Below are 13,442 nucleotides of genomic sequence, written 5' to 3' on the forward strand. Positions count from 1 at the left end.
GTACATGTTGTGTGCACTATGTCATCACGCACTGATTTTTATTTGCAACAAGTCGGTTTGGTGGAAAAACAATTGGTAGGAAAATGCCCATATTTTGTTTATGCCAGTTGTAAAATATTCACATGAAAATCTGTCGCCAATTGAATGGAAACCTATTTTAAGTGGGACGCCAACAACAGCAAACGGTCAAATCACATTCTGGATGATGATCACTGCCAATGAGGTAGGCCATTCGGGTGGCTGATAGCCAATTATCTACCATCTGAAGATGATAGCCTAATAGCTAGATCTCGTCACTTATGACGCTCAGGACAATTTGCCATATAGACAGAGTTTATGTGTTTCTCCCGCTGTTTCCACTGACCGACGAAGCTGCACGTTTGTGCTTTGGGACCTGGGCAGGCAAGATTACGCATCCTCCAGAGGTACGTTTTATGAGCTAGAATGTGGTTGGAAATAAGATAGTCTTAGTTTTTTTTGTGGAAATGCTATAACAGTATTTAGCATACATAATTTATATACTTAATACTTTTAGCAGCGATTTCATACGAGTTCATGTCTCGCTAGCTAGATCATGTATGTAGGCTATGTAAAACAATTGATCCTGAATCGGTGACCTCTGTGACGCGAACGATTGCGATTGTTGTTTGCAATGTGTGTGCGATAAGAGTTGGGCTAATGATTTAGACATTTTACTTTTCGCTAAAGACGTAATTATAATATAGGATTTGTCTACAAGACTAAACTTGGACAGTAGCCTAGTGTCGTAGCCTGCATCCTGATCCAGCACAGCAGCCATGAGCTATCTAACTTTCCTGCTATATATAATAAATTGTAGCGCTATTTGGCTATGATGCTCTCTCTCTTTTTTTTGCATTGTTTTTATTAGAAAACTTTAACGACATGTGTATGTGCTGGTTAGATCTGATCAAATGACACTATTTTGAGACAAGTCAGTTATAACTACAAGTCATCACTCACAATAAAGAGAAGTAATGGACCTCTATTGACCCAGAAATGATCTGGGTCAATAGAATAATGTAAATGTTTATGTTTGTATTTCTGTGCGTTTGGGACTGCTGAGCAGATACTTCATCTACTTAATAATTATAAAAGAAATATCTGAATAATAAAAACATATCAGCGTTCTTAACAGAGTTGGGGTCAATTCAATTTCAATTCAGGAAGTACACTGAAATTCTAATTCAAATTCTCTTCAATGCTTTTCCATAAGGAAAATTTGGAATTAGAAATTTGATTACATTCATAATTAACTGGAATGAACTATTGCATTGGGCCAATAGTCAGGATTATAGCTCAAGCCTTAACCTTCTGAATGAACTTTATAGCCTGCCTAAGCTGTAACAAGACCGGCATCCTTGCATGTTCCTTCAGTCCGAAAGTTGTTTTATTGTGAAGTCATCGTGACAATGATTGTACCTCTGCTACAATGAACCAAGCTTTGATTTCCCTTCAGCTGCTTTATGGAATTAAACAGACGTACATATTTTGTCAACACAGTTAAGCTGATTTGCGCCGTCATTCAACAACAGTGCTGCTTGAATATGGTATTTTTTAAAATATCTAAATCAGGGTTCCCCAGCAGGCCGATTTTGGGCCGCAGGTGATTTTATTTAGCCTCCCAAGTTTCTGAGCAAAGAAAAGATATAGATATTGTGAGTGATGACTTGTAATAATATATAAATTATTTTATTGTTGGACATAAAAGACTGTAAAAACACCAGCAAATCAGCTCCAAGTGATTTTAATTTTGGAAATATTATATCCGTTAGGGCTCCTTGCGGTCAATATGCTATTGACAAATTATTTGCAATTATGTTTTCTGACCCCCTGTCCATCCGCTCAAGAACAAATCGTCCCCCGGCTGAATCTAGTTGATGACCCCTTACCTAAGTGTTAGTAGTTTACCATACATTTCAGTCTATCAGAGTGTGTAATGTAACTATGGCTCTGGTGATAAGCTGCAATGTGTGACTGTATGTACTCTCTCATCTGTCTATTCAGGTTAGAAATGGAGGCTTTTAATCATAAACTAAACACGTACATAGACTCATGGATGGGTCCCAGAGGTAAGTGTTATTACTGTTGCATTACTGTAGATTAAATTACAGTATAATAATTATCATATGAATAAATGCTTAGTTATGGACTATTGATATAGAATGATTTATCACCATATATTTCCTCACAAAATGTTTGCCTTATGTGTTAATACATGGTCCTCCAGTGGAATGCACCAGGTCTTTTTGCATCTCCATGATTCTAGCATAACCTTTCCAGGAGTTAAACAAACATGCTTCGGTAGTCACTGCCAATTCTCACTCAAACTGTGTTGTGTTCTCTTGCCCTCTCCAAGCAATATGCCTGCCCTGCAGTGTAGCTACAGATGTAGGATCTTAATTTGATCACTTGTCTGTTGCAGATGAGCTTTGTGATTTACAGAATTTCACTGAAAACCCACACTAACACACGGTTATATAAACACTATTGTACTTTTCATGTAGCCTACTTATGGCCGGCTAATAGCCTAACCACCGATCAAGCAACATTATATACTAAATCTTGAAATCCTGTTAATGCAGGATTATTTTGCTGTGAACAACGTAGGTCAAATTAAGATCCTACCTATGTGCCCCTCTCTACGCTCAGTGCTATCGCACTGGTTCAGGGGATACAGTAAATATGGGAATAAGGTTCAGAAAAAAAGGGAACATTCTACTGTATGTTGTAATACCAGGCTGTTGTCTGTCTATGTATTTCAGATGAACGGGTACAGGGATGGCTGCTGCTAGACAACTACCCTCCAACCTTTGCACTAACACTCGTGTACTTGCTGATCGTATGGCTGGGGCCCAAGTACATGAGACACAGACAGCCGGTGTCTTGCCAGGGCCTCCTGGTGCTCTACAATCTGGCCCTCACTCTATTATCATTCTATATGTTCTATGAGGTAGGCAGGCTGCACCTGAAGGTGGTGTTGGTATCATTGCAGTGCAACACTGCTGGCAGATGAGGGGAAGTGAGAGGATCGGGTGACTGGTAGAAGTGGCTAAAGGACTCTGTGAGGATGAGGGAAACTGATCTTTGATTCGGATTAGACACAAATGGCGTCTTGCACTGATGCCACCCCGGGACACAGTGCTGTGGGGGAGTGAGTGGGGCACAGCTGGTCTCTGACAGGATCGTTGTTAAAACAAACAAATCTCTCACCCAACCTCAACACAACCCTCAATTGTTTTCTGAAAACCTGCTACTATTATTAGAATGTTTGAAGTTGCAACGTGTAATTCTGAAACTGTTGACAGTATATACTGATGAACTGTCTGTATCCTCAGTGGATATCTAGGCTAGTAGTTGATAGCATTATCCCTAATTATTGTATAGCGTAATGAGACTGGAGAGAGAGTGTGAGCTGCCAATGCTTTCTGTAGTGTAATCAGTTGTGGTAGTAAATATGTCAACATAGTGTAATATATATATACATATAGTGTAATATGACATTATCTAAATGTCATGAGCTAGTTATGCGGATCCCGAGGGACAAAGTCTTCTCCACGCACCTGTAAGTCTAAAGTCTTTTCTGTTCTCACCACCCTGGCCAAATGGGCTCAATTCGGTCTGCATTGCATAACCCCTCAAAAGATTGGCTGTGCCCATGCTGTGTAAATCATTAAACTCGCCCGTTCTGACTCTACCCTTGCTTTAGGGAGAACTTTTAGTCCTCATAAATCAATGCCACACGATTCCAATTCAAGTACAAAGCAGTTGCTTGCTGTTATCCCACACGGCACGTATATAAATTGTATATAAATTGCATTTTAAAAATGTCATTGGTGTGACATGTGTTTTAAATAGCCATACGGAAGAACAAAATAACCAAGGGCATAGGCCTGGGGTTTGTAGGTTCCTTAAGTTACTGTGGGATGCAAGCTGGCCACAATAAAGGCTTTAGGTTTAGAAACAGATCCTGAGCTCATTCTGCCTTTTAGATAGGCAATATCGATTGGAATGCGCTGGATCTTAAGCTAATTAAAACAGGTTTTTTTCTGCAGGAAACTGCATCTTCACTAATATCACGAATCAGCCCTGTTCCGCCCAAATCTATATGGACATTTGGATCTTGTGACACTTTGTTTTGAGTTACATAATATGAATAAAGACGATTTAGTAGTAGTGTATTAGTAATAAATAGTGTATTATAACTTAAGGGACATAGCCTAGCCTGCAGCATATTGTTGTTAATAATCGTGCTGTTAAAACACAGTAAAAATGTCAATGCAGCAGCACATTTAAAACAACCAAAGGCATGACAATGACAGTAGTATTGCTGAATGATTAGACACTCTCTCTGTAAGAGACTTTTGGGTTGTTTTTCAATGAGTCCTCTGCATGTTTCGGGATTACCCAGTTTAGTGGCACACAACATCTGCCAATCCCAGGCCTGTCCTTGTTCTGCTTTCATCCCCATGGGCACATGCAGGGCAGTCACTCTCCTGGTGCCACAATCATCGGATAATGACACTGTATGTCTCGAAGTCATCAACGTAATTAGATCCCTGCTTTGCACTGGTTTTTTACCATCCTGTTCTGGAATGGGTCCTGTCTCGAGCGAAATGCACTAAAATCATGTGGGAAAGCTTAATATTCCTCAGAATCATGTTTTCTTCAGTAGAACATAACCAGGGGGGCAATTCTGACCATGGGTTCTGCTCTGAGTTTGATGTCATATTGAGCACAAAACACTTGAAGCTGAACCTGAATCTTGTTATGTCTTTAGATGCTTTACATTTAACTCGTTGTTTTTGTCAGTTATTCAAGGCAGTGGTGGATAATGGCAGAGCTATTTCCATAGCTATCCCAAATTAGATGAAACGTGTGAACAAGGGCTCTATTTAAAACGGTGACATCACTGGCCTGCTCAATAACAAACAAATACAGGGACCCAATGTTGCAGTGGCAACAAAAATAATAATGATCTTATCGCTGGTTAAGGAGACTAAATGGAGAGGACAGACTCTGGGATATAATATTGTCCACTACTTCCACTCCTGCAGCAAGTATGTGAAGCTAGCATCCTAAATGCCAATGTAAACAGTTTTACAATCAGCTTTTGGGTGGGAGAAAGCAAATTGATGTTGCAGGTGATTTAAAATGTGGATCTTGTGACACTTGCAGTACAATAATGATATACATTTGATATTACAAAGGTAGTGCAGTATTTGGGTGATTCAAGTTGTTTGAAGATGTCAAAGACATGGCAGTCTGTGTTTCTACATCACCTTGCGGTCTGTCTCCAGATGGTGTCTGCTGTGTGGCAAGGGGGTTATAACTTCTACTGCCAAGACACACACAGTGCGGGAGAAACAGATACCAAGGTAAGACGGTCTTACTCAATATGTCACCCCTCTGTTCACTTATATAGAATTTTATATAAAACAATCTGTGTTAGGTTCAAAATATGGACTGTATATGGGGTAACAAATGCATCGTCACCAGACACCAGCTGGACTTCACCCTGTCACTCATTCCCTTTATGATATTTACAGATCAATATATACTTTGTTCTCTCCAGCTATTTTTGTCATGGTGGCTACCAATTCTATTGGTACAATTTATGTCAGACAGTACCTGCAAATCCTAACAGATAAGCCACAGAGTCAGACAGCCAGTCTATTTAATCTGTACTGCTGTGTCATCAGTAGTTACTCTCTGTAATGTCCCTTGGGAACATTGAACACTGAGAGGAAACTTGTTCTCACTGAAATGTGCGATTGGATTGCAGTTCTGCGCTGATTAAAACATGTATAAGAGTCCCTGCTGTTACAGAAGTGAATTAACTTATTTTTCACTTTATCCTTAATAGATATTTCATAGGCCTGTGTGTGCAGATTATTATCTTTGTCCTTAATAGATATTTCATAGGCCTGTATGTGCAGATGATCATCTTTGTCCTTAATAGATATTTCATAGGCCTGTATGTGCAGATGATCATCTTTGTCCTTAATAGATATTTCATAGGCCTGTATGTGCAGATGATCATCTTTGTCCTTAATATATATTTCATAGGCCTGTATGTGCAGATGATCATCTTTGTCCTTAATAGATATTTCATAGGCCTGTATGTGCAGATGATCATCTTTGTCCTTAATATATATTTCATATGCCTGTATGTGCAGATGATCATCTTTGTCTCTCAAAACATGTAACCTTTTTGGTCAAATTATTTGCACTGGCCAGTCCTCATTAGGTAAAATACAAATCTGTCGATGTATGCCTCTCAGGGGGAACATTGAGTATGTCCTTGCAGGAAAGGGAACTACTAGAAAATACATTGTATTGCTTGAAAGCTTGACTCTTCTTCTTATATTTTTTTCTCTCGTCTCAGATCATAAATGTGCTGTGGTGGTACTACTTCTCCAAGGTCATAGAGTTTATGGACACCTTCTTCTTCATCCTACGGAAGAACAACCACCAGATCACGTTTCTGCACATCTACCACCACGCTAGCATGCTCAACATCTGGTGGTTCGTCATGAACTGGGTGCCCTGTGGTCACTGTGAGTGTTTTAACTCAAAATTCCCTTTCTATCCTCAACACTGTGGTCACTGAGTGTTTTCAAATCAAATCAAATTTCATTGGTTACATACACATGTTTTTTTTTTACCTTTATTTTACTAGGCAAGTCAGTTAAGAACAAATTCTTATTTTCAATGACGGCCTAGGAACAGTGGGTTAACTGCCTGTTCAGGGGCAGAACGACAGATTTGTACGTTGTCAGCTCGGGGATTTGAACTTGCAACCTTCCGGTTACTAGTCCAACGCTCTAACCACTAGGCTACCCTGGTTAGCAGATGTTAATGCGAGTGTAGCGAAATGCTTGTGCTTCTAGTTGCGGCAGTGCAGTAATATCTAACAAGTAATCTAACAAATTTACAAGGACTACCTTATACACACAAATGTAAAGGGATGAATAAGAATATGTACATATAAATATATGGATGAGCAATGGCCGTGTGGCATAGGCAAGATGCAGTAGATGGTATAGAATATAGTATATACAGTTGAAGTCAGAAGTACACTTAGGTGGGAGTCATTAAAACTCATTTTTTCAACCACTCCACAAATTCCTTGTTAACAAACTACAGTTTTGGCAAGTCGGTTAAGACATCTACTTTGTGCATGACACAAGTCATTTTTCAGACAATTGTTTGCAGACACAGAGATTTATAAGTGAAATAATCTATCACAATTCCAGTGGGTCAGAAGTTTACATACACTAAGTTGACTGTGCCTTTAAACAGCTTGGAAAATTACAGAAAATGATGTCATGGCCTTAGAAGCTTCTGATAAGCTAATTGACGTAATTTGAGTCAATTGGAGGTGTACCTGTGGATGTATTTCAAGGCCTACCTTCAAACTCAGTGCCTCTTTGCTTGACATCGTGGGAAAGTCAAAAGAAATCAGCCAAGACCTCAGAAAAAATTGTAGGCCTTCCACAAGTCTGGTTCATCCTTGGGACAAACAATAGTACGCGAGTATAAACACCATGGGACCACGCAGCCGTCATACCGCTCAGGAAGGAGGCACGTTCTGTCTCCTAGAGATGAAGGTACTTTTGTGCGAAAAGTGCAAATCAATCCCAGAACAACAGCAAAGGACCTTGTGAAGATGCTGGAGGAAACAGGTACAAAGTATCTACAGTGGGGAGAACAAGTATTTGATACACTGCCGATTTTGCAGGTTTTCCTACTTACAAAGCATGTAGAGGTCTGTAATTTTTATCATAGGTACACTTCAACTGTGAGAGACGGAATCTAAAACAAAAATCCAGAAAATCACATTGTATGATTTTTAAGTAATTAAACAAAGGAGATGATCGTGGACTTCAGGAAACAGTGTCTCTTTGCTTGACATCGTGGGAAAGTCAAACGAAATCAGCCAAGACCTCAGAAAAAATTGTAGACCTCCACAAGTCTGGTTCATCCTTGGGACAAACAATAGTACGCGAGTATAAACACCATGGGACCACGCAGCCATCATATTTCCTGAGGTCTTGGCTGATTTCTTTTGACTTTCCCACGATGTCAAGCAAAGAGACACTGTTTCCTGAAGTCCACGATCATCTCCTCATTGACACCAGGCCCACCACAGGAGTTGCTGGTGCTTAATGAGACAAGGATATCCCTACTGTCCAAACCCAACGCGAGGCCAATTGTGCGTCGCCCCATGGACCTACCGGTCTAGGCCCGGCCGCGACAGAGCCTGGGCGCGAGCCCAGAGTCTCTGGTGGCACAGCTGGCGCTGCAACGCAGTGCCCTAGACCACTGCGCCACCCCGGAGGCCCTCCTTTGTTTTGTTGACGTTGCATGAGAGGTTATATTCCTGACACCACACCCCGAGGGCCCTCACCTCCTGCCTGTAGGCTGTCTCGTCGTGGTTGGTAATAAGGACTACCGCTATAGTGTCATCTGCAAACTTGATGATTGATTTGGAGGCTTGCATGGCCACACGGTCATGGGTGAACAGGGAGTACAGGAGGGGGCTGCGCCGAATACAACAGGCATTTCACCTTACTGTGAAATGCTTACTTACAAGCCCTTAACCAACAATGCAGTTGAATAAATATACTTTTATTTACTAAATAAACTAAAGTTTACAAAAAAAATCTAATCAAATCAAGAAGTAACACAAGAAAATGACATAACAATAACGAGGCTATATACAGGTGGTACCGGTACTGAGCCACAGAACCCTCTGGACAAGTTTTTCATGCAACCCAAAAGGGTTTTTACCTGGAACCAATAAGGGCTCTTCAAATGATTATCCTATGGGGACAGCCAAATAACCCTTTTAGGTTCTAGAAAGCACCTTTTTTCCCCCCCGAAGAGTGTACTGTATGTTATCTTTTTAAGTAGCTATACAGGTGTTATAGATGACATGTTTGTCTTGAATTGATTCTGTGACTGAGATACTTTCAAATCAATTTGATCCGTTGTTAAATGGTAAAGAAATGAAGTGTGAATTGAACCTACTGCTATTTCAGGACTGCACAGCATGCATTTTTTCGGTGATATACCATACACTCACCTCCTAATTGCTTTACACTGACAGTGTGGCACACTGTGTCCTAGAACAGGACACTGACCTATGTCTTACAGCTCGCTGTGTTTTACAGTGGACTCTCTGAGAATGAACACCTCAGCTGCTTTCCACTGTATGCCATTGACGTGGCTATTTCTTACTATTATAAAACAGCAAGAATTGTAATTTTGTATTTCACTGATGTCTCTGACCCTGCTACGGTACTCTAGATGATTCATCCACCCCCTCTCTCCTGTCTCTTCCTCAGCCTACTTTGGTGCCTCCCTCAACAGCTTCATCCATGTCCTGATGTACTCTTACTATGGGCTCTCTGCTGTCCCGGCCATACGGCCCTATCTATGGTGGAAGAGATATATCACACAAGGCCAGCTGGTGAGCCTGCATGTCCCTGTTTCAAACCTCAGAGATGTCATTTCACATCCATAGTTATTCACCATAGTGGAGGCTGCCGAGGGGAGAATGGCTCATAATGTCCGGAACGGAGCAAATGGAATGGCAAACACCTGGTAACCCTGTATTTGATACCATTCCACTCTGGTCATTCCCACAAGCCTGTTCTCCCCAATTAAGGTGCCACCAACCTCCTGTGTCATCCAGTGTATAGCTCAGCCAATCTCAGGGTTTTAGTGAATGTGACAAAGGCCCAATGAGATGAAACAAAAACATGAACCATTGGTATAGATTGAAAGTGCAATATTTCCCCCATCCATTTAAAGTATTCTGTAGGCCATGGATCAATGGTATTTATTTATGCATACTGTGTGTGCGTGCACGTGTGCATTGATGTTCACTTAGTTTACAAACAATTAATGACATTTTTGTCTCATTCCTCTGTAGATTCAATTCTTTTTGACCATGTCCCAGACCATCTGTGCAGTCATTTGGCCATGTGGTTTCCCCAGAAGCTGGCTGTTTTTCCAAATATTCTATATGGCCTCGCTTATTGCCCTTTTCTCAAACTTCTACATTCAGGTGAGCAAATATAAAACTCTTGCATTAATTAGACAGTATTTCAATTCATTATGGTGTTAAGTATTTTACACTGGTGGTGACGGGGTTAAATAAAACCGTGCATTGTCTACAGTAGTGACTTCTTCCCTCTGTTTTTTAGACTTACAAGAAACACCGTGTTTCACAAAAGAAGGCGTATCACCAGAATGGCTCTGTTGATTCGCTGAATGGCCATGCGAATGGGGTGACACCCACGGAAACCATTACACACAGGAAAGTGCGGGCGGACTGAAGCTTGAATAACCTCTCAATCCTAACTTTTGTGCATATCTACTATGTATGTAATATTGCTAGGAGCGATGTAGGATTTCTTATGAAAAAATACATTAGAAGAGCATAGCTAGTTTATTCACAATATAAGAAAAGCCATGTTAATCTGAAAGGGATTCCTAACGTTTTGCACACCGCTGTCTGTTACTATTCATATTGAATCTAAGTTATTTACAGTTAAGTAACAAGGATAGCAGAGGAAGCACAGTACAGAACAGCCCCAGATACCCACTTCCTTTTAATGCTGCACAAGATTTTCAACAATGTCTGGTGGGACATCGCTTTATTAAGCAACCTTGACCCATACAGAAATAACAATGTTTTTCCATGTTTTAATTCACAACATATGCACTTGTCTACATGCTAGATTGTGTCCTAATTGGACAAATCAGGACATCTATTTTGGGGTTTCCCTTGCATAGAGACAAGGCTGTCGGAGTCAAATGTGTCCACTGAGTAACTTTAGAGAGGTTCACCTTCATTGCTTGCATTGTAAAGTTTAGTTTAAAACCAGTTGCAATAATAGATTTGTCTATTGTCTGTATCAGTCAAACAGGTTTGAAAAGCATTTGTCCGTCAAATGGCACTGATCAGAACGATATTTTATGTGAACAAGAAATACTATAAATTCAGTTTTATTTTAGTTCTTGCTTTAGATAATGCTGTTGTTGTAGCAATAGTTTACATACAAGGACATTTTATGAGAGCCCTAATCTCTTGTGGACAGATGCAGGTAACATAAATCGAGCATCTGACGCAATTGTGCAATTTTAGTTCTGGGTGTCCGTGACTATTCCTCTACAGTAGCAATTTAGTTTCTATCTAATCTTTTCCCAGTTGGAATATTTATTTCCTACTTTATTGCAACACATTATACAACAAAGAGCTAAAATCACACTGATAGTGTCATGGATTGTGTTAAAAATAGATGAAGTGTGTTGAAATAGTTAAATGTGTCTACTCAACCCTCAGAATTCAGCCCCATATGATATTAATGTATGCATACATGACTGTAAATCACTTTGTATAACAGCGTCTGCTAAATGTCTTATTATTCTATGACATATATTCTCATTATCTCTCTGAACCCAAAGTCACCATTTTACTGTTATATGTGCTGAGAATGTCAACCTCATCTCCATGGAATGCAGAAAACAATTAATACAATTATAAACCAAACTTAAAACTCTGTATCATATTTAATATAGTTTACATATATGTGCTGTGTTTTAAACCCATTCCTCCCTCTTACACTAGTGTTTCCCTCATTAGATTGAATCAGGATAAAAGTTACATCAAGCCATGATGTGACTATTGTGTTTTCTCCAAAGCGTTGCCTTAATAGATGTTGCTACCTATATGTTTAACTTGTTCCCTTCGTTATGGAATTGTATTATAGTCCATGTATGCCTTAATTATGAAATACAGGGGCCAAATCGCCAACTTCTGTTGTAGAAATGTGTCTCCTTTGAAAGCCATTTAAAGCGCTTATCTATGGCTGGGTTTACACATACAGTCCAATGCAGATTTTTGTTCTTCACTAATTGGTCTTTTGACCAATCAGATCAGCTCAGAAGTAGATCTGATGTGAAAAGATCTGATATGATTGGTAAAAAGACCAATTAGTGAACAAACATATCAGAATTGGGTTGCCTGTTTAAACGCAACCTAAATCAGCTGAAGGATGTAATCTACTGTTGAAATATGGTGAGATGAATGGTGTAATAAACTGTTGTAAATGTGGCTGGATGAATGATGTAATCAACTTTTGAAATGTGGCTGGATGAATGATGTAGTTCTGGGTGTCCTTTGAAATGTGGTCAGATGAATGATGTCATCAACTGTTGAAATGTGGTCAGATGAATGATGTCATCAACTGTTGAAATGTGGTCAGATGAATGATGTAATCAACTGTTGAAATGTGGTCAGATGAATGATGTCATCAACTGTTGAAATGTGGTCAGATGAATGATGTAATCAACTGTTGAAATGTGGTCAGATGAATGATGTAGTTCTGGGTGTCCTTTGAAATGTGGTCAGATGAATGATGCCATCAACTGTTGAAATGTGGTCAGATGAATGATGTAAGCAACTGTTGAAATGTGGTCAGATGAATGATGTCATCAACTGTTGAAATGTGGTCAGATGAATGCCGTTTTGAGAGAGAAACAGCAGGACACCACATTATTATGTCCTCACAATCTGTGAATAGACTGCAAAATCAGATTTGTATCCACAGTAATCTGTAGAAATGTACTCCGCTTTCTAACAATGCAAGTGAAGCCAGCCTCGAAGCTGTTGCATTTGTAATGTCACTGAGATTGGAATTAATAAAAGCATTCATGCTTCATCTAGATCTCCCATGGTGTATTTCAGGCATCATTCTAGAATCTAGATGGAGCACTCTGATCAAGCCACAGCCATTACTGCTTCCTCATTAGCATCATCACCCTCAGGGCACATTGCAATTATCACTTAACCGGATATTCCCTAGCTACAATATCTCTCGCTTCTTATTATTAAGCCAGCTATTTTACAGTAAGCTTATTTATATTATAGATATAATTGTAAAGTGTGTGTTCAGTTATGCACCCCATAAGTAATCATTTCAAGCTTGTGGGGATTGTTATTTCACCAATCTCTCTGATGATTTCTTCCTCTGTTGTATGTTCATTTTCCCTGGTTGGTGAACAAAAGTATCACATGGGGAATACTCTGTTTTCAATCCAGACTTTGATCCATAGGTTATAATCATGACATTGAAGAGCATGAAAACATGACAGTATGACAGTGCTTATGAGGACACACCCTAACATGACACCTAGACAACTATCAAAGGTCATGTGAAAGATCAGATTTCACCATTATGAGAGGAAAGCTAATTTTAAATAGCATTTTTGCATTCAATTTCATTTAGATAAATTTTGCTAAATAGAACCTTTAATACGATAAGGTAGTGATGCAACGCAGCAAGCTTTCAATCATCATATTTTGTAATCCGATACAAATTGAATGTAGATCAAATATTTTTCTAATC

General features: G+C 39.6%; 1 protein-coding gene across 1 annotated transcript; it reads left to right on the plus strand.

The window, feature by feature from the left end:
* The first annotated feature begins 266 nt into the window (after positions 1 to 266).
* Positions 267 to 12,824, plus strand: elovl5 (ELOVL fatty acid elongase 5). The gene is made up of 8 exons (XM_046357484.1): positions 267 to 425; positions 2,026 to 2,090; positions 2,784 to 2,971; positions 5,319 to 5,396; positions 6,407 to 6,578; positions 9,372 to 9,496; positions 9,962 to 10,096; positions 10,236 to 12,824. The coding sequence occupies exons 2-8, from the start codon at positions 2,033 to 2,035 to the stop codon at positions 10,365 to 10,367; spliced, it is 888 nt and encodes a 295-aa protein (XP_046213440.1). The 5' UTR covers positions 267 to 425; positions 2,026 to 2,032; the 3' UTR covers positions 10,368 to 12,824.
* Positions 12,825 to 13,442: the final 618 nt, after the last annotated feature.

This window comes from Oncorhynchus gorbuscha, linkage group LG07 (assembly GCF_021184085.1).
Source record: "Oncorhynchus gorbuscha isolate QuinsamMale2020 ecotype Even-year linkage group LG07, OgorEven_v1.0, whole genome shotgun sequence".
Taxonomy (NCBI): Eukaryota; Metazoa; Chordata; class Actinopteri; order Salmoniformes; family Salmonidae; genus Oncorhynchus; species Oncorhynchus gorbuscha.

Coding starts and splice junctions, on each gene's coding strand:
- elovl5 (XM_046357484.1), top strand. CDS start 2,033: ATGGAGGCTTTTAATCATAAACTAAACACGTACATAGACTCATGGATG. Junction 9,497..9,961: donor ATATCACACAAGGCCAGCTG/GTGAGCCTGCAT, acceptor ATTCCTCTGTAG/ATTCAATTCTTTTTGACCAT. Junction 10,097..10,235: donor TCTCAAACTTCTACATTCAG/GTGAGCAAATAT, acceptor TCTGTTTTTTAG/ACTTACAAGAAACACCGTGT.